General features: G+C 34.9%; 3 protein-coding genes, 1 long non-coding RNA gene and 1 pseudogene across 5 annotated transcripts; 2 read left to right on the top strand and 3 right to left on the bottom strand.

Moving 5' to 3' along the window:
* Positions 1 to 9,850: 9,850 nt before the first annotated feature.
* Positions 9,851 to 10,361, bottom strand: LOC110278545 (uncharacterized). Its single transcript, XM_021136801.1, has 2 exons — positions 10,171 to 10,361; positions 9,851 to 10,097 (listed from the first exon to the last, which is right to left on the bottom strand). Exons 1-2 carry the CDS (start codon positions 10,359 to 10,361, stop codon positions 9,851 to 9,853), a joined length of 438 nt encoding a protein of 145 aa, XP_020992460.1.
* Positions 10,362 to 10,511: 150 nt separating this feature from the next.
* LOC127745497 (cellulose synthase A catalytic subunit 8 [UDP-forming]-like) lies at positions 10,512 to 14,229 on the bottom strand. The gene is made up of 3 exons (XM_052258265.1): positions 14,001 to 14,229; positions 10,839 to 11,011; positions 10,512 to 10,762 (listed from the first exon to the last, which is right to left on the bottom strand). Exons 1-3 carry the CDS (start codon positions 14,227 to 14,229, stop codon positions 10,577 to 10,579), a joined length of 588 nt encoding a protein of 195 aa, XP_052114225.1. The 3' UTR covers positions 10,512 to 10,576.
* On the top strand, positions 13,972 to 15,628 carry LOC127745698 (probable ubiquitin-conjugating enzyme E2 24). The gene is made up of 3 exons (XM_052259065.1): positions 13,972 to 14,689; positions 14,773 to 14,910; positions 15,112 to 15,628. Exons 1-3 carry the CDS (start codon positions 14,654 to 14,656, stop codon positions 15,469 to 15,471), a joined length of 534 nt encoding a protein of 177 aa, XP_052115025.1. The 5' UTR covers positions 13,972 to 14,653; the 3' UTR covers positions 15,472 to 15,628.
* A 64-nt stretch (positions 15,629 to 15,692) lies between these two features.
* On the top strand, positions 15,693 to 20,498 carry LOC107478972 (NADP-dependent malic enzyme 4, chloroplastic-like; annotated as a pseudogene).
* Positions 20,499 to 21,821: 1,323 nt separating this feature from the next.
* On the bottom strand, positions 21,822 to 25,036 carry LOC127745666 (uncharacterized). 2 transcript variants are annotated; one of them, XR_008006976.1, is made up of 5 exons: positions 24,692 to 25,036; positions 24,452 to 24,535; positions 24,116 to 24,259; positions 22,620 to 22,752; positions 21,822 to 22,322 (listed from the first exon to the last, which is right to left on the bottom strand). It is a non-coding gene; the product is annotated as an uncharacterized LOC127745666 (long non-coding RNA). The 2 variants fall into 2 exon arrangements; XR_008006975.1 differs by lacking the exon at positions 24,116 to 24,259 and having other exon boundaries at positions 22,620 to 22,883; positions 24,692 to 25,032.
* Positions 25,037 to 25,112: the final 76 nt, after the last annotated feature.

Here is a 25,112-nt window from a genome sequence, read left to right as displayed (position 1 = left end):
TAGTTTAGTTTTGCTATATATTTTTTATTTTATTTATTTTAATGTTGAAAGGTGTCTCATGTATTGCTCACTGAGTTTGAATCTAAAAAGAAAAGAAAAGAAATGATGTATTGCATGAGAAATTGAGTTAAATTTTAAGAGTAATATCATTTATCCAAATGTGGTGGTATTATCTGTAACTCTGAATACATGATATGAACAGTGCATATTTGAATTTGAATAAAAAGATGTTGATGTATAAAAGAACAGGAATTTAGAAAGTTATTATGAATTCTCTGTAATAAGTAAAAGTTTAATCCTTGAAGCAAAAAGAAACAGCAAAAAAAAAAAAACAAAAGCAAGGTCCAAGGCTCTGAGCATCAATGACTAGGGAGGTCAGACATGATTAAAAGCTCAAAGAGTTGTTTCCCTATTCATATGCTTGTGGTGTGATTGTGTCAAGTAATCCTTGAGACAGAACACTTAGAGTCGAGACCAAGTGCGTTTAACAGAGTATGCCAAAGGCTTTGAGCACCACTGCCTGGGAGTAACTGAAAGAAAAATCAGAACTTAAAGAGAGTCCCCCAGTTAAGTGCTTGTGGTGTTTCTGTGTCAAGTAACCCTTGAGACAAAACATTTAAAGTCACGGCTAGGCTCAAGGTGCAAAGCACTAAAGAAAAATAAATTAAAGTAAATTTTGCTGTGTTCAAGGATTAAACTGGAGTATAAAGACGAGAGAATTCATAATATTATCCGGATTCTAATTCTGAATGATAGTAATATTCTTCTGATTCAAAGGAGAGTGAGATGCAAAAACTATTCACGATTGTAGTTGTAAACCCCACTGGAAGAAGAGACATGAGCTTAATCGAACTCTCATTCTCATGCAAATTCACATCCTAAGCCTATATTAGTTTTGGTTGCTTGAGGACAAGCAACAATTCAAGTTTGGTATTGTGATGCGTGAGCATCTTTCCTATCTTTTCCTGGTGAATTTGCATTTAATTTGTTAAGTTTAATCAAGAATTAATTGCTTTTTAGCCACTATGGATGCTACTTTGAGTCTTGTGCAATTCTGTTTATTTTAGGTAGCATTCGGCTGGATTTGATGGAGTTTCTGCAGCACAAGAATTAAAGGAGAGGCCAGCGAGGAGCAACATGCGCGCGTACCTAACGCGTGCGCGTGATTTGGAGCTTTCCATGGTGACGTGTGCGCGTGGATGACGCGTACGCGTGATTTGAAGATTTGCACAGCGACGCGTGCGCGTACCTGATGCGTACGCATGACACACAAAGATGATCGTCGACGCACATGCATGACTGATGCGTACACGTGACATGCGCCACGTGCAGAAAACGCAGAAAATGCTGGGGGCGATTTCTGGGTTATTTTTGACCCAGTTTTCAGCCCAGGAAACACAAATTAGAGGCTGCAGAATGGAGGACTCAGGGGAACACTTCCTGTTACTTCCCAAGTTAAGCGTGGACCCTACAAAGCAAGTGGTCCACATCCATCAATTGAAGACTTACTGATTATTTAGTTAATTCTGATTTAAAACTTTATTTTTATCTTTAAATTAGGAAAATATATTATTTTAGTTTTTAGAAATTAGATTTTAAATTAATTAGGATTAAATATAAAAGGGAAAAGAAACTTCCCTGAGGGGGGATTCTATTCCAATTTACATTTCGTACTCTACAATTTACCTGAATCCTAGTTTTTCTCTAAACCATGAGCAACTAAACCTCCATAGTTAAGGTTAGGAGCTCTGTCTATTGTATGGATTGATACTATTATTTTTCTATTTTAATTCATGTTTTGATTTATATTTCAAGAATTATTTTCGTTCTTTATTTTATGAATCTGGATGGAATGGAAGTATGACCCTCTTTCTAATTGAGTTCTTGTATAACTTGGAAAAGCTCTTTACTTGAACAACAGCTTGAATAAAATTTCTCCTAAATTCCAATTATCTAGGTTTAACGGGATACGTGACATGTAATCCTCTTATTTTTGGGTAATTAGGATTTTTGTGGCATATAAACTGGAATTTGATCATCACCCTCTAATTGGAATTAATTGACCAAGGAATTGGCAGTTAATGAATTTTAGAGGAGACAAGGAAGGTCTAAGGAATTAGGGTCTAGTCACATATAGTTTGCCATGAATTAAATCATGCATGATTAAAGTAAATTAATAAGAAAAGTCAATCCAGAAAATAGATATCTCTGAAACCTTAACTGTTTTCCCATATATATTTCACAACTTATTTACTGCTTACTTTCTGATATTCTTAATTACTATTTAATGCAATTAAACTCTCAAACACTATTTTCTTCTTGCCTAACTAAGCCATTTAACCATTGTTGCTTAGTCCATCAATCTTTGTGGGATTGACCCTCACTCACCTGAGGTATTACTTGGTACGACCTAATGCACTTGCTGGTTATAAATTATGCACCAATCGACCATCGCATAGGTTACAAAATTGAAGAGAAAGGAAGAGAAAGAAGGATCACAGGTACAATCTTTAGCAGCCAAAATGTTGGAGAAATATTACAAGTAGAGAGCTCCTGACAAGCTTCCTTAACTTAGATTTGAAGAGCTTAATTCTATCATCATGATGTAGAATTTCTTGAAGATTCTTGTTATTTTAACACACACTTTTAAATATTGATGACTAACTATTGGCTTTCTAGTATTTCTCTAAACTATAAATTATATATCTCATCTAAATGTTATATAATAAAAAAATTCTTTTGATTTCAAATTAAGACTTTATTTGTTTTTCAAGTTAATATTAATGTTTATAGGAATCATATTTTAATCTCTAATTCCCAAACCATAAAACAAAAGAAACATACGGAGCATTAGCATGCAAAAACTAGAAAATTAAATAAAGGACAAATGGTATACCCAAAATAAACATCCACTTTAGAAAGAAAGGAACAATCCGCATACACAGTAAAATGAACATCCACATTAGTTGATAAGAAATAACTAAGCAATTGACCAAAAATACCACTTGTGCATCATGTTTAAATGGCGTAACTAAAATCCAACTTGAATTCAATCAAATTAAACTATATCTAATTCAACCCACATAATAAAAAAAACTTGTGGGGCATGTACAAACAAAATCCAAAAAATCAAGTACAAGACAAATAGTATACCCAAAATAACCATCCACTTTAGAATGGAAAGAACCATCCGCAATTATAGTTTTACAATTTAGTATTTGTTTTACAAACCTAAATTTCACATATTCTATCTATTTCATTCGCTCAGTGAACAAACCATATTACTCCACGTAGCATCATAATTCTTAACTCACAAAGAGGCCTCCTTCAAGCACGCCAAAAATATATCTAAAAAACATACTTTAGCAACAAATAAATGCCAATGCCATATAATTAAAAAGAGCATATTGGAGGAGTGGAAGCATGTTTCGAGCATCCGGAGAGCCTTGAATGCGTGAGATGGATAAGGTCGTTGAGTGAGCATAAATGGAGACAGTATGCAGCTAATGAAGTAACCTAAATGAAGAGCCATCCCTTGTTCATGTTGATTCAAAGGGCAATGTGGGATCCCTTCCTGACTGGGAAACATTTCCTGATCTTAGTGGAAACATAACCGGCACCTTCACACTATTGCAAGAAAATCTCACCATCTGATCTTATCAACCAATGAAAATCAAAAGTGTGAGATTACCAAAAAAGATAGAAAATGATAACATTACAAGCAAAGTTTCACCATTATACAGGACAATGATAATAACTAACATGGATCCAATTATTAATGGTGATCCATTTCTTCCTTGCATTCTATACTTTCAATAAGTTAACATATATTGCAATACAAAGAGTCAGAGTGAAAATAAGAATGCTAACAATTTGGTTGAAAATTAGTCAATATGTGAAAATTTAAGAGGTGGACAGATTGTTATACTTGAGCCTTGTATTTTGTGGAAAGTTATATGGTTGATGCTTCCATTAAGACATAATTCTTATGCAGCAAAAATACATTTTATTAGAGAAACCTTCAGTTATAAGGTCTTTTGTGAGAATAATTACACAAAACCTATGTAAACCATAGTATATTGTGAATTAACAAAGTACAACTTAAAAATGGTAAGGTACCTGCAAGTGGTGTAAACCATTAATGATAAGATTATTCAAGTTATAGAACATGTAAGATATCACTCCTCTCTGCAATCTGCATCCACAAGCTAAGGACCTACACTAAATCCAACTTTGTTTTCATGCTAATTCGAAGGAAAATTGATATTAAATGAAAACATTTCAGAAACGTATAATAATGAGTAATGACTAACAAATATATGATATTAAATTTTGCAGTATAGAATTTTAAAATTGATTTTCTCTATTATAACAAGGTTAAGTATCTTACAAAGTTTATTTAGTACCTAAACCTGATAATTTAAATAAGAACCACCACAATCATAATTTTTTATAAATTAATAAATCACTTTTCAAAACTTCTCCGAATTTGTGTACGTAATACTTTTTTAAATTATTACTACATTATAAATCGTACATGAAATTTCTAGTAAAATTCTTTAATTTTTTATGATTAAATGAAGATTTTTTTCTCACCGAATTCGCAGGTTGCCCACTTTAACAAAGAATGTTATGCTCAGAACCATTCAATACATCAAAATAGATTTCTACCAATTAGAAATCCTACCTGAACAGTTGTCAAAAGAGAACCTGTTTTTTCACATATCTGTAATAATTTTTTGTAAAATAGTAGTAACATTTTGAATAAAGACAGACAACATCTAAGCTCTTTTAAGGAAATAATTCATTATTAGTTGCTAAGTGGCCTTTTCTTTTTAAAATCTGCTTAAAAAACAGAGAATGAACGTCCAACTTAGTGCTTCATAAAATTTCATAAAATTTTGAAAAAAAAAAGAAGAGAAAATGACGACCTTTTGAAATGCAGCAGTGATCGACGAAGATGTAATTGTGAGGGAAGGAGGGTTGCGGCAGCGATATGTGAACTACGAGGAGAGGGGGCTGCGGCGGTGAAGAAAAGGGAACGCACGGGCTCCTATGTCAATAGTGGTGGCTGTGGCGGTCTGCAATGAGGACGGGGTAACGGAAGTCTGGTCGGTACCGCCGCGGCATGGTGACGGCGCGAAAAAACTACACATCGGGTTGTTAGAAGTAGGGTAGGGCGACACGGCATTGTAGATTTGAGGGAGAGGGATTAAGTCCTAAATTCAAATGGCTGAAGCTGAAGCAGCTACTTTCGGAGTAATAGAAAGAAAAGCAACGACTGGAGTGGGAGAGTCAGAGTCGAAAAACAGTGAGAACAAATTTTTTTTATAAGATGAATTTTTTTATTTTTTAAAAATCTAAATTTTAAAATTAATTAACTTAAAGAAAAGTATGATGAGCTAATACTCTAATTGTACAATGTATACAATAGGGAGTCTAATTGTAATTAAAATTAAACTATGGGTAACTAATTAATTGTTTCATATTTAAAATTTGAATAAAATTATGATTCTCTTCAGTGATATCAACACAAACAGCAGCCCTAATTCTAATTTCCTCTCTGCGTCGTTCTTCTTCTTCTTTCCTTTCAGCACCGGCATCCCCTCTTCCTCCCTCATGCTGCCATCATCCACCGCACCAAGCTCCCCTCACGTCGCCCTCCTCAATCGTGCCCCAGCAGGCGCGTCCTCCCTTATGTCTCCCTCCACTATGATACAACGACCCCGACTATCGTTAGCACGGCCGTTGAAGCTCACCACCATTTGCTGCCCGACGGCCTCCCCCCTGCTCACCACCGAGCTTGTTGTGATTTTGCTTTACGCGCTGATGCCCACCAACACGGTAATCTTCTCTCTGTAGTGCTGTTTCAATTTGTATGTTTTTAGTGTCATTAATTTTTCATATTTGGATAAAAGTTTGTTGGATATTTTGTGGATTTTTTTATCATTATTCTGATTAGTCATGAGAACTCAAAGACCAACTGATCACAACTCTCTTACTAATGGCTCTGTAAGTCTCTGTATCTGTCTATCTTTTTGTATATTATTTTTATCATTATTGTATTTGCAACAAATAAGTTCTTGTTTCTGTCTAAACATGAATAGGAATTTGACCATGAATAGAGAACAAAATTATTACTATTTAAACCGCTAAAATAAATCCTTTATTCACCATGTTTTTTTCCTCAATTTTGTTGTGACTTGTTGTCCTGTTGCTCATTTTTTGTTTTATCCCAAACACAATGATGTTGAAGTCTCTTTCTTTCTTTTTCCTTTCTGGAAAATCGCAAAAAATCTTGAGAATTTTGTGGAATAATAAACATCCTTCTTTATTGTTTTAGTCTAAAATATTTTATTTTTTCTATGTTTTGGAGTTTCTTTATCATGAGGTTGGATGTTTAATTTACTCATTGAATTTTTTTCCATGGATAAAATTTATAGAAATTATTACTTTTTAACTTTCAGAAGACCAATGCTTTTGGGATGATATTGAAGAAGAGCCAAGGTCTTTGGGTCCTCTTGGTTTCCAACAGGTATCAAATCAGGATTGTTTGCTTATTTTGTGGATGAATATTCATTGATAAAGTGATTAATTAATCATTAAAATACTTATTGCAAACTGGACAGGAATTGATGTTTTATATAAAAATATGGTCGGTTGAGATTTTTATGGCAATTCTTGTATAGTTGTATCACCTAATGATAAAGTTCTTGCCTTCTGTTCTAAACCAATGCTATCATCAGAAAAATATTTTTTACTACCATATTCTTTCATTAAACTAAACTACACTAGCCAACAGCAAACATGGAATATATCGAAATTAACCAAATTCAATGGTTGAAAATTAGCTGTAATAGAATGAGAACGATTCATTATTGTTGGATGTTCATTTTACTATGTATGCAGATTCTTATTTTCATTTTTAGGTGGATGTTTAGTTGATTGGATTGAATTTTAAGTAGATACAATTTATTCAATGTTAAATTCCTGATGGATGACAAGGTTTTTTTGTGACAAATTATTGAAGAATTTCAATCTTAGGTATGAACACATTCCTCTAACTCTGCTCATCAAATTTAAGGCTTTTAACAAAATGAATGTTATGAGTTGTTGCAGATTGTGTGGATGAAATTGATGCACAACATGTCTTTGGATATATCCTTTACAAAGATGGGGAAAATACCAAGCTCTCTTATCCCTTGGAAAAGTTTAGTTCTGATATTTCTGATAAAAGCTTTCACAATGACCACTTCATCCAAAGAATGCTAGCGAAGGCTTCTTCTCTTCCCAAGTACAATTTTCTCACCAAAGTTTAGGTCGGATGTTCATTTTACTAGGTAGGTCGATAATTATTTTCATTCTAATTTGGATGTTTATTTGATTTGGATTGAATTTAATATAATTTTGCCTTATTAGAAGAATTTGTTAAAGAAATATTGTGAACATGGTGTCTATTATAAACTAAAATTTTACTGACACGCTTAATCCTGTTTAAGTTAGTCATTTTCTTGGTGGTTTATATTGCTGATATTTATGTCGTAGTACCATACGTCACTTAATTTCTTTGGTTGATTTTCTGTTTGTGTTCGATTGCAGGTCGTGGACGTGACAGATGTGACTGAGCTAGAAACTGATAAGACAAAACTTAGTCATATTGTAGAATTGGATTTAGTGTACCATTCACTGAGTTCAAGTATGCTTGGAGTTGTTACAGTTAGATATAAGTGATTAAGTTAGAACAGGGTTATGTGATATTTAGATTTGTAAAACAAGTACTAGATTGTATTTTTCTTTAGCCATTTAAAATAAACATCGACTTTTTGAATAAACGAGCCATTGGTATCTTCCTTTTATTATTCCTTTGAAAATGTAAAAATGCTATGTGAATAAAAAAGTTATACCATGATTCTATGAAAATTTGTTTGCTTTTGTCTGATATGAATGGTCTCTAATATATGCAACAATACCATAATAAAATTTAACATGTTCAGATTGGCAAGAACATTTGAAGAACAATGAAAAGAATTGAAAATTTGCAATCCACACAGATTCTATGACTATTTAACTAATATTATATGAAATTGGAATCCATTAAAATATGCCCCTAGAAATGAGCAATCTATTTCTAACATAAAATTAAAAATTAGTACAATTCTGCAATGGTTTCAAATCTACTAGTTTAATTTAATTCTGAATCAATGGTGAGGTCTAATATATATATGCTTTCACGGTATTTATACCTTACAAATATACTAGTTTATATCTGGTAACACATAAACTCAAGCAAAAAAGTTGAACTTATTGGATATAATAACATCATTAACTTACTAACCAAACAGAGTCCCTATCTATTTAGCCATTGGTGAATTAATTAATATCATTTATGTCTTTTGAAATAATTAATCAATGTAATTGGCAACCACTTGCTTAACACCGTTGTAAAGCCTCTGATGAGCGGATAATTTATACGCTTTTTGGCATTGTTTTTAGTATGTTTTTAGTATATTTTAGTTAGCTTTTGTTATATTTTTATTAGTTTTTAGTTAAAATTCACTTTTCTGGCCTTTACTATGAGTTTGTGTGTTTTTCTGTGATTTCAGGTATTTTCTAGCTGAAATTGAGGGACCTGAGCAAAAATCTGATTCAGAGGCTGAAAAGGACTGCAGATGCTGTTGGATTCTGACCTCCCTGCCCTCGAAGTGGCTTTTCTGGAGCTACAGAAGCCCAATTGGCGCGCTCTCAATTGCGTTGGAAAGTAGACATCCTGGGCTTTCCAGCAATGTATAATAGTCTATACTTTGTCTAAGATTTGATGGCCCAAACCGGCGTTGCAAATCAGCTTCAGAATTCCCAGCGTTTAACGCCGGAACTAGCACAAAAATTGGAGTTAAACGCCCAAACTGGCATAAAAGCTGGCGTTTAACTCCAGAAAAAGTCTCTACACATGAAAGCTTCAATGCTCAGCCCAAGCACACGCCAAGTGAACCCCGGAAGTGGATTTTTACGTCATTTACTCAATTCTGTATACCCTAGGTTACTAGTTCACTATTAATAGGACCTTTTGATATTGTATCTGTACCTTATGACACTTTACACGTTTCTCATTGTATCTTCCACAACATGAGTCTCTAAACCCCATGGTTGGGGGTGAGGAGCACAACCACCTCCGTTCTACCTTAGATTGAGTAGATATCTCTTGGATTCTTTAATCAGAATCTTCGTGGTATAAGCTAGAACTGATGGCGGCATTCAAGAGAATCCGGAAGGTCTAAACCTTGTCTATGGTGTTCTGAGTAGGATTCAAGGATTGAATGACTGTGACGAGCTTCAAACTCCTGAAGGCTGGGCGTTAGTGACAGACGCAAAAGAATCACTGGATTCTATTCCAACCTGATTGAGAACCGACAGATGATTAGCCGTGCTGTGACAGAGCGCGTTGAGCATTTTCACTGAGAGGATGGGAGGTAGCCATTGACAACGGTGAAACCCTACATACAGCTTGCCATGGAAGAAGCCTTGCGTGCATGAAGAAGAAGACAGTAGGAAAGCAGAGATTCAGAAGATAGAGCATTTCCAAAACCTCAACATGTTCTCCATTACTGCAAAACAAGTACTTATTTCATGTTCTTTTACTTTTCGCAGTCAACCCTGATAATTATTGATATCCTGACTAAGAGTTACAAGATAACCATAGCTTGCTTCAAGCCGACAATCTCCGTGGGATCGACCCTTACTCACGTAAGGTATTACTTGGACGACCCAGTGCACTTTCTGGTTAGTTGTGTGGAATTGCAAAAGCGTGATTGCAATTTCGTGCACCAGCCTCCTAATTAACTTTTAAAGAGTCTTATAGAATGGGAATTGCATCCATGCAAATATAGCCACAAGAAGGAATCCAGCACAATAGAACAAAACAGAAGTCCATTTTGTGTTCTCCAACTGAATCGTCAGCAAAACGGTTGCGCTGAATGCCAGCATTGTGCACACCAATGAGAAGAACAACAGTGCAAATCCCAGATTGAGTTTTCTTGGGAGGGACTTGTAGAAATTCCATAGCTTGAATGGCAATGTTAGGATTGAAAGGAACATCACCACTGAGACAAGTAAGTTCACAAGGGCTACAACATCTGTGACAGGAAGAAGAGGAAGACTCGTGAGCCAAAGAACACTGGTGTGCCGTTTTCACTCCCACCTGGGATTGTGCAGGCAGCAGCAAAGACAACTGTGGCAACAAGAACTGCTACTGTGGAGCATGATTGAGCTGTCTCCTTTATCCAGCACTTTGCCTCTTTATACATATCCTGATGCTCCATTTCTAAAACATCATTAGCTGTTAGGCCATCTTTGTCACAATGCATCAAGTAGTGAGGAGGAATAATCCTTCTCACTCTCTGCACGAACCATCAACATACATAGTAAAATAAATATCGACTTTTCGAATAAACGAACCATCTACATACATAGTAAAATGAACATCCACTTTAGTTGATAATAAACATCTAATAAATTAAAAACTTTTATTCAATTATTACATTCTTGATTAAAATCCATATATAAGAGGCTAGAACTTGCTTCAACCAATGTCAAGCAGACCAGAACCCCATCTTGTTCCTTGAATTAGAAATTCATTTAGGTTAGTTGTACTGTTTCGAAGGAACTGTGGCTTAGCTGGATCACAAAAAACTGAATTTCGACCATTGCAATTCAGCATGAATCCAGTGTGAACATCTTCACATACAGTACCATACAATAATCCAATCTGCAATAAGGAATAAGCACACTGAAAGGCACTGTGTTAATGGGAAAAAAACATAGATATTCTTAATCTTTATTACCTCTTGACCCCATTTAGTGTTAGTTTCATAGTTACATGAAGCCAAAAGTAGAGTTTCTTCATTAGGTAAAGCTTTCCCGCCATTCACCAAATCAGGAGTGAAATTATGTTGTTTTAAGGATTTGATTAACTTGTTGGATGTGTCAAATTGTTGTTGGGGTTCAAGTTCAGTGCCTAACATTATTGAAAACATAGAATTATAATATAGGTATGTAGTTATGATACTCATATCTAAAGCCAAAACAACTGATTAATTTCAATAGAAACCAAACACGCAGGAACATGCTAAATTCATTGCAACCATCTATAATAACAATTTTTTCTACAAGTTCCAACACAATGACATTGTAACAACAGAGTTCTTCACTATAAACAATCAAACACCTTAACTAGATTCAATGCATGTACAGCTAGTAGCAAGAGAAACAGATATCATCACAGTAACAAATCAACCCACTAACCTCCAGTAACTCATCGACCACGGAATGGGTTTGGCCGCCGTAACAACAACGAGGTCTACCCGTTCGATTTTCACGGCTTTAAGGGGATGACACAGGACAAACGATGCAGGAAGCAGGAGGCGCCCACAATGGTCTCGGTATTTGCGCTGAGGCAAGCCGCGAACCAGGCTCTACGACGTTCAACTACGGCGATGATGAGTCTTTCTGGTGAAGCCCACGCGAGACCTGCGACGGAAAGCGGGGGGTGAGCGAACTGGCTGTGACCAGTGACGTAGGAGGCGCGCGCTGGATGGTGAGCAGCAGGGGTCTGGTCGGCGCTGATGGAGGTGCGGGGTCACTCGGTGCCACTGCTATAGGATGGTCAAGAAAGGTCTCAAGGGTTGGGTAAGAGGGTTGTCGTCAGTGCTAAAAAAGAAAGGGATTAGGAAAAAATTGAATTAGGAATTATTTGGTTATAGTTAAAATAAAACTGAATGAGATTTTTAAAATTAAGGTAAAAATGAATTGGTTTTATTTTTTATTGATATTGGGTCAAATAAACAGTCCATTGTAGCCATTGTATACATACTTCATTGTCTCTCTAGCGGAACTCTTAACTTTGATATTAATTTTAATTTAATTTCTATTGTACACATTAAACAATAAATACATTGACTCTCAATACTTTCTCCAGTTGAATTTCTCAAATTTTATTATTATATTTAAGATAAAGTGTGAATTTCATGTAAATAAGAGTTAAATTTATTTGACTCTGTAAGAATAAAATAATAAATTTTTCAATAAGTATATTTGAAACACTTGTAAATAAATTATATAATTATGCTTGTTAATACACAATTATGAAGCATAGATATTTCGCTGAGTTACTGTATTTGCGTATCGGATATATTTTGGACAGACACTCACCAACACTCGTTCGACACGCGTGTTTGTCTAGTGTGTCCATTCGTGTTTTAATAAAAAATAAAAAATTCTTCTCCAGATACATTTAGATACACCTAAATACCATCACTTATCAGCATGACCAGTCTTATTTTTAATATATATTCTTAAAATAAATTTAGATATAGTATATATTATTATTTATTAAAATAAAAAAATATTTTAAATACTTGATATAATTAAAAGAAGACGTTAGAAACAGTTAAAACATTATTTTATATTTTAATATCAATAAAATATCAAAATATTATTGTAATTTATCTAAAAAATGTATCAGCGTGTCTCGTGTTATCCTCCTTGACACTGTCTGTGCATCATAGTTACACATCCACGACCACCAACTGTTTAATGCATGTCCGCCAACAAATACCGAGATGCAGAGGAACACGAGGATGATCATCATGATGACACGATGATCTAAAATGATGATTAATGATGATTATGCGTAGTGTATATCGTAGTTAGCACTGGTTTGTACTATTTATGAGTAATGTTCATTCATTAATAAAGTTACGGATAATATTTTATTTATAATTTATATTCAAAATTTATTTGATTGTCGCGTTTTGTAAATTGTATTTTAATAAAGTATAGTTAATATATAAAATTGATGTAATTATAATAAAAAATTAATTAAAAAATAATTTTATTGATTGTTTGGTCGTCAATAAATTCAAAATTTAAAAGATAATTTTAATTATTACCAACGATTTAGATATCAACAAATATAAATTTTTATTTTAAATAAAAAGTAATTTTTTAGTTTATTCGTGGTTCAGTATCAAATATAAATATTTTTTAATTATTTATTTTAACCACTAATGATCGATACTATCTTTATAATTATATAAAAATGAATACCAACACTAACGCTATGTATGTTTAGATAGAAAATAGGAAAAATTTGATATGGACGAAAAAAAATAAAAGAAAAATATATACTTTTATTTGTTTGATTTTAAAAGAAAATATGAAAGAAAAATACATCAATAACAAAAAGTGATGTGAGACCATTAAAAACTTTTCTTCCCAACTAAAGCAAAAAGACGGAAAAAAAAATTCACTCTATTTTATTATTCCACATGCTACCCTTCTCTTTTTCTGGCAAACTCACTCCATTATTATTAATATTTTTATATAATATGAATGGTAATATTGTCATTATATAACTTAATTCATTTTTTTTCATTTTTCTTTTCAAACAAACAATATAAATTATTTATCTTTCAATATCTTTTTATCTTATTTTTCTTTCATCCAAACACACTTATGGAAATTAAATTTCACTTCTATTTCTTTCTTTTCTATTTCTTTTCACTCAATTTCTCTCCTTTCTATTTTTTTCCACTCCCAAACGCCGTCAATAAGACTGTAGTAAAATTGAATTTTTTTTATAGTACAATTCCATAAATAATATGCATGTTTCCATTTTTATTTTATTTTATTTAACCGTATATTATATATATATGGCGAATTCTATCCAATCCCCTCTAAATCAACATGTAAATTATCCCTTATGACGTAGCATATTTTAATTGGATGTTTAGTTTTAATTTGAGTTAATTTAACTCAATAAGAATTAATATCTTAACAAAGTAGGGTAATTTTGTAATTCAATATTTTTATAAAAAGGCTGAATATATAATTTCTATAAACATTAAAAGGTAAAGTTATATTTTTATCATTGTGCAGAAACTGAATTCACCTCAGTCCCATTCCTCTCTAAAATTGAAAGAAAAAATAAACTCAACTCTACTCACCCATTGACCCAGCCTCGCCGCCCGCAGCTACGCCAACCACGGCAGCCACCTCAACCTCGCAGTCCCGTCGCATGTACAGACATCGAGTGTGGAAGCTTGGCGCCATCGCAAGAGCTTGAAATCGTCTCCTCTGTTCGAGAGCGCTCTCTCTATGTTCACCGTGCCCCGTCACCGTCACCGTAATCGTCACTATCAAAAACTTCTTTGTACTTCCCTCGTCGCCTAACATCTCTGTTCATTTGGCCTCATCAGTTTGTGCTTGAAAAAGGTGCTTCTTATGATCCTCTTAAGCCTAATGATCAAAGATGGGGTGTTGTCCGATGTGTCGATGCATTAGAGCATACTGTTAAGGTACAATGGAAAGTTGTTTCCATTTCCAATGAAGATAATTTTGCTGGAGACAAAACGGAAGAAACTGTGAGCACCTACAAACTTGTAGAGCACCCATACTACTCCTTTTGTTTTGGTGATATTGTGTTTGCGGCTCAAAAATAGCTTGGGGACCAAGCTGGTAAAAATAATGGCAAGCCAGTAACTGACTTGAAGGCGGAAGCTTCTCTTGAAGATGGGAACCAAGTTCATTGTGTAGATGAGTTCCCTGATAATCCTTTCATGTGCTGTGTTGGGAATGTTACTGGTTCGAAGATGGTAACATGGAGGTGAATTGGGCTAATGGTATCACAACCAAGGTATGTCCTACAATTATCTGTATTCATATGCTTTAGTTAAATGAGTACGCTAGCAAGTTATTATTTATTTATTTTCTCAACAGGTTGCACCTTATAAAGTTTTTCGAATTGAAAAACATGAAGGTTCATCTGTTATCTCCATTCCTCAGGAAACTAATGTTGATGAGTTACCTCAAGAGATGATTGAACACAGAAGTCTACCCTCTGACAAGAAGGAAAAGGTGTGTAATATGCATTTCCTTGAATATTAGTAGCTGCTGTTGACTGAATTATTTAGGTGACACTAAGACACAGGTCTCACCATGGAAACTATAATTGAAAACATCTAGTTCTAGTTGTTGCTGTTGTGTTGTTAAGATTCATTACCAAATGCAAGTATGCAACTGTCTAATTCCAAACTGAATGTCATGTTTGATGAACAGGACTTGTTAAATAGTGATGGTGTTAGAGAAAATTGTGAAAAGCAATTTGGGGAGTGTAGTTCCTTTTCCCTTCCTCGAGCCGCCTTTGAACTTTTCTCCAGCATTAAAGCCAGCATATTCCAGACACTTGGTGCAACACCCCTTTCAGGAGCAGTTTCCTCAGTACCCACATATGAAGAAGAGAATCGATCTGATTTTCCTAATAAAGATTTGAAAACTTGTAACCAATGCACTCACTCACATCAAGTGGATAAGTTGCAATTTATTGAAGAAATAACTCCAAATCCAGAAGTTGTCAAGACTCATGAACATAATAATTTTCTATTTTTAGTCTACAGGAGTTTTGTAAACCCCTTTTAAACAATTTTTAATCTTCTGTAAATAGCCGCCTCTTTCAATTTTTCCCAAAATTTGGCGCAAAAGGAAAACCTAAACCCGCCCAAACCAAAACATTCTTCTAAATCCTTCCCTAATTCCATCGTCTATGCTTCTCACCAGAATCTCTATTTTGCTGAGCTTTTGTTCCCTAAACCCATCGTATATCCTTCTCTAAACCCATCTTCTCGTCAGAAACTCTGCTCCTTGGCTACTGCTGCTAATGGTTGCGTTGCTGACGCTCTTGCTTGCTGTTCGCCTGTTGCTCACTACTTGCAAGGTCTTCTTCCCCCGACAGTTATTCTGCAGGATACTCAGGTCGAATATCTGATTAGAAGACATTAATACTACTTTTTTTCATACTTACCAAATTATTGGATTGTGTATATGAACATCAATTAAATGCTTAAAAGTTTATTGCCACTTCATTGTGCAGGTGAAGAAAATGATCCAGCACGTTCGTCAGTACCAAGTTCCATTGCAGAAGCACATGGCAATGATGGATCTTCAGGTGTGGCCTTATTTCTTGGCCAAAATACTTGTGATATTGTCCTTTTTTTGCCCCATTATTTTTATATAGAACTATGAAATTCATCTTTAATGTGAAATAATATCTTGGGGCAAGTTTCTTCACACAATTTGTTTTCTTAGCTTTGGATTCGGCTTCTAATGCTTTCACTTCAATATACTCCTTATTGCAGGAGAGGAATGAACGATTGTTTTATAAGCTTCTTATTGAGGACGTCGAAGAGTTACTCCCAGTTGTCTATGCTCCAACTGTCGGTGAGGCTTGCCATAAATACGAAAGCATCTTCATGCATCCTCAGGGTCTTTATATCAGCTTGAAAGAGAAGTAAGCTTGACTTTGACTTGAAATTGTTGATGAATATTTCCTGTGTTATTTTTGTTTATTACGTTGTATATTGTTTGGGTTTGAACTAAAAGGGGGAGGATTCTTGAAGTACTAAGGAATTGGCCTGAGAAGAACATTCAATTCATTGTTGTAACTGATGGAGAACGGATCTTGGGTCTTAGGGATCTTGGTTGTCAGGTAATTTCTTATGTACTTGTTGAAATTTATGAATCATATTGTTTTATGAATCAGGTCTAATGTTGCAATCTAATCTTTGGTAACATGTTGTTTCTTCAGGGAATGGGAATACCAGTTGGAAAACTTTCTTTATATACAGCACTCGGAGGAGTTCGTCCATCTGCCGTAAGTATATCCTATAAATTATCACCATCATAAACTCACAATGATTATGCCTTCCATTTCTTGTCATGCCTATAAATATAATATAATCTGATAAAAATTTTCAGTGTTTGCCTATCACCATTGATGTGGGAACAAACAACGAGAACTTGTTGAATGATGAGTTATATAGGTCTCAAGCAAAGACGGGTGACTGGGCAGGTTCGTGACTAATATTCTTTTCTGAGTCATCATGGAGTTAAGCATTTTTAAATTTAGCTACCACTTATATAATATGTCCTAATGTTGACTTCGGTTTAATTTTTCTGAATCCAGGAATATGCTGAACTTATGCATGAATTTATGAGTGCTGTCAAGCAAAATTATGGAGAGAAAGTCTTCATTCAGGTATTAGCCAATATGACAAGCCATCTTTTTTATTGGGTGTGAAATGCTTACTAACTTGTCCTTTTTTGTATGAATCTGTTATAGTTTGAAGACTTTGCAAACCACAACGCATTTGATCTACTTGAAAAATATAGATCAACCCATCTTGTTTTCAATGATGATATTCAAATAAGGAATACTAGTCATCAATACTTAATTCCTATACTTTGGTAACTATAATATATCCAGCTTTGAAACCGTATCGCACTGTTCCAGGGTACAGTATCAGTGGTCCTCGTTGGACTAGTTGCAGCTCTGAAATTGGTTGGGGGCAACTTGGCTGACCACAGATTCTTATTCCTTGGTGCTGGAGAGGTAGGTCCATGCAGTTCTGCGACTGTGCTCATGCTTTCTTCATTGGTTCTAAGATGAGGATGTAGTTCTAATGGTCTTTAACCTTTAATTATATTGGTGATTGTAGGCTGGCACTGGAATTGCAGAACTTATTGCACTTGAAACATCAAAATAGGTTCATTTCTGTTACTGATATAATGTTTGAAGTATCTAAACACTTTCATTAATGTTATGATATTTATTTGATGAGTACTTTAGATTTATTAAGAAACTACCCTTCTTGCTGCAGACTAATGCCCCACTAGATGAAGTGCACAAGAACATTTGGTTGGTGGACTCAAAGGTTAGTGTTGAATTCATCCAAGCTTCTCCACTTATACAAAGTAGATTCTGATTTTCTATTAGTAATATTCTTGATCCCCTTACTTCTGTAGGGATTGATTGTCGGTTCCCGAAAAGAATCGCTTCAACATTTTAAGAAGCCATGGGCCCATGATCACGAACCTGTTCATCGACTCGTAGATGCTATTAATGTTTGATTGATCTTTCTGTACATTACACACGTGCACACGTGCACACAGCAAAAGTTTCAATATTCTTACATAATTTATACGCTTTTTGGCATTGTTTTAAATAGTTTTTAGTAGGATCTAGCTACTTTTTAGTATATTTTTATTAGTTTTTAAGCAAAATTCACAATTTTGGACTTTACTATGAGTTTGTGTATTTTTCTGTGATTTCGGGTATTTTCTGACTGAAATTAAGGGACCTGAGCAAAAATCTTATTCAGAAGCTGAAAAAGAACTGCTGATGCTGTTGGATTCTGACCTCCCTGCACTTGAAATGGATTTTTTGGAGTTACAGAAGCCCAATTGGCGCGTTCTCAATTGCTTTGGAAATTAGACATCCTGGGCTTTCCATCAATATATAATAGTCCATACTTTACCCAAGTTTAGATGACGCAAACTGGCGTTCAAATGCCAACTTCCTGCCCTATTCTGGAGTTAAACGCCAGAAACAGGATAGAGGCTGGAGTTAAACGCCCAAACTGGCATAAAAGCTGGCGTTTAACTCCAAGAAAAGTCTCTACACATGAAAACTTCAATGCTCAGCCCAAGCACACACCAAGTGGGCCCGGAAGTAGATTTCTGCATCATTTACTTATTTTTGTATTGATATGATAGATCTTTTGGAACATCTTTGAATGTTTAGTCCTTAGACCTTGGTCTTGGTTATTCTGGTTCTCCCTCTGGGGCCGAAGCCAATGAACACCATTATCACTTATGTATTTTCAACGGTGGAGTTTCTACACACCATAGATTAAGGTGTGGAGCTATGCCGTTCCTCGAGTATTAATGTAAAGTACTATTGTTCTTCTATTCAATTCAAGCTTATTCTTATTCTAAGATGTTCACTCGCACTTCAACCTGATGAATGTGATGATCCGTGACACTCATCACCGTTCTCACTTATGAACGCGTGCCTGGCAAACACTTCCATTCTACCTGCAAAAGCTAGAGTGTGTATTTCTTGGATTCCTGGTCCACGACGCATGGTTGCTTCTCCTGACAATAGAGCCTTCCATTCCGTGATATCAGAGTCTTCGTGGTATAAGCTAGAATCAATTGGCAGCATTCTTGAGATCCAGAAAGTCTAAACCTTGTTTGTGGTATTCCGAGTAGGATCTGGGATGGGATGACTGTGACGAGCTTCAAACTCATGACTGTTGGGCATAGTGACAGACGCAAAAGGATCATTGGATCCTATTCCAACACGAGTGAGAACCAACAGATGATTAGCCCTACGTAACCCGTAGCCAGACCATTTTCACTGAGAGGACGAACGGTAGCCATTGACAATGGTGATCCCCCAACATACAGCTTGCCATGGAAAGGAGTATGAATGATTGAATGAAGACAGTAGGAAAGCAGAGATTTAGAAGGTATAACGCATCTCCATACGCTTATCTGAAATTTCCACTAATGAATTACATGAGTATCTCTATCTTTATTTTATGTTTATTTATCTTTTAATTATCAAAACTCTATAACCATTTGAATCCGCCTGACTGAGATTTACAAGATGACCATAGCTTGCTTCAAGCCAACAATCTCCGTGGGATCGACCCTTACTCACGTAAGGTTTATTACTTGGACGACCCAGTGCACTTGCTGGTTAGTTGTGCGAAGTTGTGAAAAAGAGTTGAGACTACAATTGTGCGTACCAAGTTGTTGGCGCCATTGAGATCACAATATCGTGCACCATTACCCTCTCAGAAAAGCAAACCAACAGTGTTGATTGGAACCTCTGGACAAGGAAGAACTTTCACTAAAGAGGTTATTGAGGCAATGGCTTCAATCAATGAGGTACTACTACTATTTCAATCTATTTTTCCAACTACTATGACATAGTTCATGTCCATTTAAGCTAACAAGTCTATTACATGATAATGCATGCAGAAACCTATTATTCTTTCACTTTCCAACCCATCTTCACAATTAGAATGTACTGCTGAAGAGGCTTACAAGTGGAGCCAGGTAATAAGATACCCCTAGTAGTATTTCTATAATGAAGTTTGGGTTTCGAGTTTAATTTCTATATTCTTACCTTGTACATGTTTGGTATCATCAGGGTCGCATCATTTTCGCTAGCGGAAGCCCATTCCCTCCTGTTGAGTATGAAGGAAAAGTTTTTGTGCCTGGCCAGGTTTATAGTCCTTCAGAATTCATATGTAAGAAAAAGAAATTTTGAATAGAACACAGTTTGATTCAGATGTTTTCTTTGATGACAGGCCAATAATGCATACATATTCCCCGAACAGAGCAGAGATTCCCCACCACAGAATAGAGCAGAGATTCCCTACCGCCGGTGCACCACGAACGCGAAGACCCAGATCAACACAGTACCTCGCCACCACCGACTGACCCAACAGGACAGCACAGCAGGCAGCACCCACGAGGCCACGATCAACAAAGCACCTCGTCACCTCCACTCAGCAGTGTTTCTGGGTTCTGGCCACCCACGATCAACACAGCAGGTCGCCACCTCCACCTCAGTTTATTGTTCAGTTTATTGTTGATAACTTGGGTTTATAATCATGAAATAGTTAGGGCTTGATTTTGTTAATTATAATTTCTGTGATTATGAGTTGCTGGATTTGTTTAGGATTTTGTTACTTTCTTGTTAATAACTTTGATTCTGTGCTTCTGAGTTGCTGGGTTCAAATTTGCTTGTTTTGCTTAGTTCAAATTCTATGATTCTGTGATTATGTGATTCTGAATTGATTTTTGGTTTGCAGCACTTATTTTGCTTGTTTTGAAATTTTGTTAGTAATACTGATGAGTTATTATATAATTTCACTAATTTTGTTCAATAATCATTGATTCATTGTTGCTGTTTGTTGGTATTGTTTACTTTATTGTTGGTATTCTTGTTTGTTGATTCATTGTTGCTCTTGCTCATCACTATTTCGGTTTTTTCTTCTTCCTTCCTTGAATATGTTTCACTTCTATTTCTATTCTGCTGTCTGATTTTGTTGAGCCTCTGCTTTTACTTGGACTTTCCAACACCATTTCTTGTTGCCTTCCATTTCTATTCTAACATTAACACAAATTTTTTAAATTAAATCTAAAAATGTAAAAAATTAAATTTAGATAAAATAAAAAATTATAAAGATAATTCTAATATGAACTGTCTGTGCTTTGTGATGCTGAAGTCGCTCTTGTTGTCTTCTCCAGCCTTGGCCGTTTGTATGAGTATGCTAACAACAGAAATCCTCTCGAAGTAAGCTGTTGATTTTCTGTCATATCAAGTGTGCTCTGGTGTTTTCCTTAATACTCTATCTTACTTGTGCTTATTTTCTTTGATAATTTTCACCAACTATTTGTCTATTTTGCAGGAAATAGCTCCAATTAGAGTTTTTGGACCATGGAGTACTAACTTTGTTGAAGAATTAGCTTGAGCCACTTCCCGATGGAAGCTTGTCAAATATTAACATACGCATAGCAATTTTGAGTATTTTAAATGATGTACTAAGTTTTCACCATTATAAATATTTTTTTATTCAATTGCCCTTCTCCAGCAAAATGTTAACGGAACTAAAGGGCATAAGGGCATTTTAGACAGAAGCAAATTCTACTATGCAAGTTGAGTAGAATTAGAAGTCAATTATAAGGGATTTGAATGGTTTGTACTTTGTATATTCTGAATCATAGTTACTAAGTATTTTTCGGAGTTTCTTGTATTGGTAGATGCAAGTTCAAACATAAGTAACCGAAAAGTTATAATGACATTCACCAAAATTAAGTAATTCCTCACAAATTGTATTTGCTTGTATTCTAGATCTTGATCACATCAAACCAAATTCAACTTTGACTTACGAAAAGCTCAAAAGTTAGCTCGAACTTTTCTTATATTAAAATAATTATATATGTATAGATGTGTATATAATACAAAATATAGAGCTCAACTTCAAGCTCAAACATAGCTCATAACTTGCATATACATCACTTTTAAAAAGGTTAAACTACTAGAAGAATGAATTAGTGATGTTAGCCTCTCATAACTTGCTGGCAAATTCATCAACCTCCCTCCATTCGATAGGAAGCAGATTTTGAGGCAAGTTCCCTCAGCTGCGATACGCTTCTTCCCAATTTCATTGCCACCTTCATTTCAAGGAGCTCCCTGATTTCTCTTTTCTCCAGATCACTTTCTTCCAAAGTTGATTCAATGGAGGTTTCTAACTGCTAGAAGAGGCCAGCAGAGTTTTTATACATTTCGAATACCATACGAACTTGGCCTTCATGCTTGAAGGTGTTGATTGCAGCATCCAAAGAACCAGCCATGAGAGGCACCATTGACCACTGTAGCATACCTAGCCGTTCTTGTCAAATTCTTATTCTCTCTGCAGAGCAAACAAGCAAGTCAAATTCATAGAAACCACACAAGAATGTTGACAGCAAACAGCCACAAATTTATTTATAGATTTATGTGCTACTCTTTTACCATAAATCTCAACAATTAAATAGTCAGTCTATCATGAGCAGCAATATTTTAACATTTCAGATATCGATTTTTCCATAGTAAAAGATCATTCTAGAATTCCAAAAATCCAAAATAATTTCATGTTGAACCTTCTAACCATGGTACATAAAATCAAATAAAATAAATAAAAAGTAAGAATGATTGTAAAAAAGGAGACCTGTAAGGAATATGCTGATGTGTAGAAATGTCCCTGTATTTCTTAGCAATACCAAAGTCAATGATATACACCTACAGAGGGTGCTTGGTTTTGATTCATACAGCAACTGAGGGTGCTTGGTTTTGACATTTTGCTGAATAAGAAAGAAAACCAAGCCAATAGCATGCTCGATCAGACACATATGACTTGTCCTTCAATAATTTAATTTTGCCACTGAAATATGCAGAAACCTTAAATTGCCATGCCCTACAGCACCCCATAGCTCTAATATATCTCTCTTAAGGAAAAAAAAAGAACTAGTTTTGCATATTCATTTCTTGGAAAGTCACTAAAACATTACAATTCTCCTAATTTTGGCAGCTCTTGGAATTTTATTTAAAATTTTATTTAAAGTTGCATAATTATACATCATTCTTTATGCAGTAATAGTTGGCTTTTTCAAGTGTCAACTAAATAGCATATTCTTGCTTTCCAATAGGATACACCATGTGCAAATGCCTATTTATATTAAAAAAACCCCTTCCATATGGTAAAAGTATTCTCGTTCTCTTTTTCTTTTCTTGCTTTTTGGTGAAATATGGTAAAAGCCTTCACTTATAAACTGAACTCGCTGGAATTAAACTATAAATCAAAGAAACAAAATGAAAGAAATCAAAAGGACACAATCAATTGAGAAGAAAAATGACCAAGTTATTTAGAGAGATTGAACCATATTGCTATAAAGGAATACAAAAGGCATATAAAACCATATTGGATTCAATATCGCAGTAAAGGAAAACATATTACAAGTTTATAATAGATAATCACAAAAGAAATTTGGAAATTGAATTATGGAAGGCTGTGGTATTTTCAATGTATTATTGCTCATAAAACCACTCAAATTCAAGATACCCCGTGAGGGATTTGAAACATATGCAAATTAACCATGCACAACCAGCTGTTTAATGCCTTTTTAATCAGAATAAACAATCAATAATAGTGCATGGATGAAATGCACATAAAATCAGATGAAAATACCTGTTTACAGAGGTCTTCAAGGAACTCAGAGTATGTAATGGGTTTCATGTCATTGAATTTAGCAATGAATGAATGCTTGATGATATCAATTATCATTTCGCATACATATTCCCATAATTCTCACTCACTAACAATGTACCTCCTAATTGCCCATAATACCCTTATCATATTCATATCATATTTCCTTAAAAGATCAAAACGTATACATAAAATATTTATTAGTCTTTAACCAATGCAACTCATTAAGTCCTAACAAAATTAGAATTTAAATCAAAGGGATGCACTAATCATGGACTTCAACACCATATCTAACTTTCATTTTGCTTAAAAAGTGACTTTTATTCATCATATTGTAAAAGGGTTTGCATAATTTTCTATTTAGCATAGGAACTAATCATCAATATACCAAATAAGCAGAAATCAAAGGAAAATAAACTCTAGCAAGCACAATAACTTACCAAAGTAAAATAATAACTTACCAAAGCAAACCAAACAGTATACATTGTCCCTGCTGTATCGCTTAAACACATTGCTTTTTATCTGAGCAAAATTATTTGACACCAACAAAGCGAATAATACATTGTTGTGAGCAACTATACAGGTTGATAGAGTGATTGCCTGAGCTAATAAGGTAAAAGAATGAACAAGTAAGACTAGTCAAGGGACCAACCTCTGTTTCTTACTCTTGTTTACAAAGAATAACATAGTTAACAAAACATATATGATTTTTCCCTTTTCTTTGGTGTTTTTTTTTTTTGGGGAGGGGAGACCTAAGAATCTAAGAAAACGAAAGTAATTCCAACGAGGAAGGATACTTGAAGCAGCAATAGTTAAAGATTCATCGGCAATAAATCTCCATATCCAGAATCTTGTACTTGATGGTGGACAACTTGCAAGTCCTTCAAAAAAACCAATGAGATCAAAGCATTTACGTCATCTGAATTGAAATCTATAAAAGAATTTGTACCCCAAAAATACAAAGGAATTATGCTTATAGTCTATCCTTCCATGTACTGATCTTGATAATAACAATATTGGGTGAGAGGGAAGGATACCTTGAGGAAGGCGGCACTGCTTGTGACGACGGTGGCGGCGATGCTTTCGAGCACGGAGATGGCACGACAGACGGAGAGAATTGGGCACCCAATGAGGCGGTTATGCTCAGATGGCAACGACGGTCCCAGAACGGGGGAAGCCAATGACACGGTTATGCTCGGGTGGCGATGACGGTGCCGGAACGGGGGAGGAGATACAGAAGATTAGGGTTCATTGTGGGAGCATGATTTGGGGAAGAATCAAAGATGGAATTTTTACTATTTTAGTAAATTATATAATTACCCATTTTGGGCTATAATTTAATTACCAATAGTTTAACCATAATTAACATAGCAACCAATTAAAGGATGACATGTTACAGAGGGTAATATACATCTTATTATAGGAAGGGTAGAGTAGAATTTACCTATATATATATAT

This window comes from Arachis duranensis, chromosome 3 (genome assembly GCF_000817695.3).
Source record: "Arachis duranensis cultivar V14167 chromosome 3, aradu.V14167.gnm2.J7QH, whole genome shotgun sequence".
Classification (NCBI taxonomy): domain Eukaryota; kingdom Viridiplantae; phylum Streptophyta; class Magnoliopsida; order Fabales; family Fabaceae; genus Arachis; species Arachis duranensis.
Note: the sequence above shows the minus strand (reverse complement) of the source record. Positions and strands in the feature narration are given on the sequence as shown.

Coding starts and splice junctions, on each gene's coding strand:
- LOC127745497 (XM_052258265.1), bottom strand. CDS start 14,229: ATGTTAGGCGACGAGGGAAGTACAAAGAAGTTTTTGATAGTGACGATT. Junction 11,012..14,000: donor CGGCGAGGCTGGGTCAATGG/GTGAGTAGAGTT, acceptor CAATAATGTTAG/GCACTGAACTTGAACCCCAA. Junction 10,763..10,838: donor ACACTAAATGGGGTCAAGAG/GTAATAAAGATT, acceptor TCCTTATTGCAG/ATTGGATTATTGTATGGTAC.
- LOC127745698 (XM_052259065.1), top strand. CDS start 14,654: ATGGAGGTGAATTGGGCTAATGGTATCACAACCAAG. Junction 14,690..14,772: donor CTAATGGTATCACAACCAAG/GTATGTCCTACA, acceptor TTTTCTCAACAG/GTTGCACCTTATAAAGTTTT. Junction 14,911..15,111: donor CCTCTGACAAGAAGGAAAAG/GTGTGTAATATG, acceptor TTTGATGAACAG/GACTTGTTAAATAGTGATGG.
- LOC110278545 (XM_021136801.1), bottom strand. CDS start 10,361: ATGCATTGTGACAAAGATGGCCTAACAGCTAATGATGTTTTAGAAATG. Junction 10,098..10,170: donor AGTGAAAACGGCACACCAGT/GTTCTTTGGCTC, acceptor TACTTGTCTCAG/TGGTGATGTTCCTTTCAATC.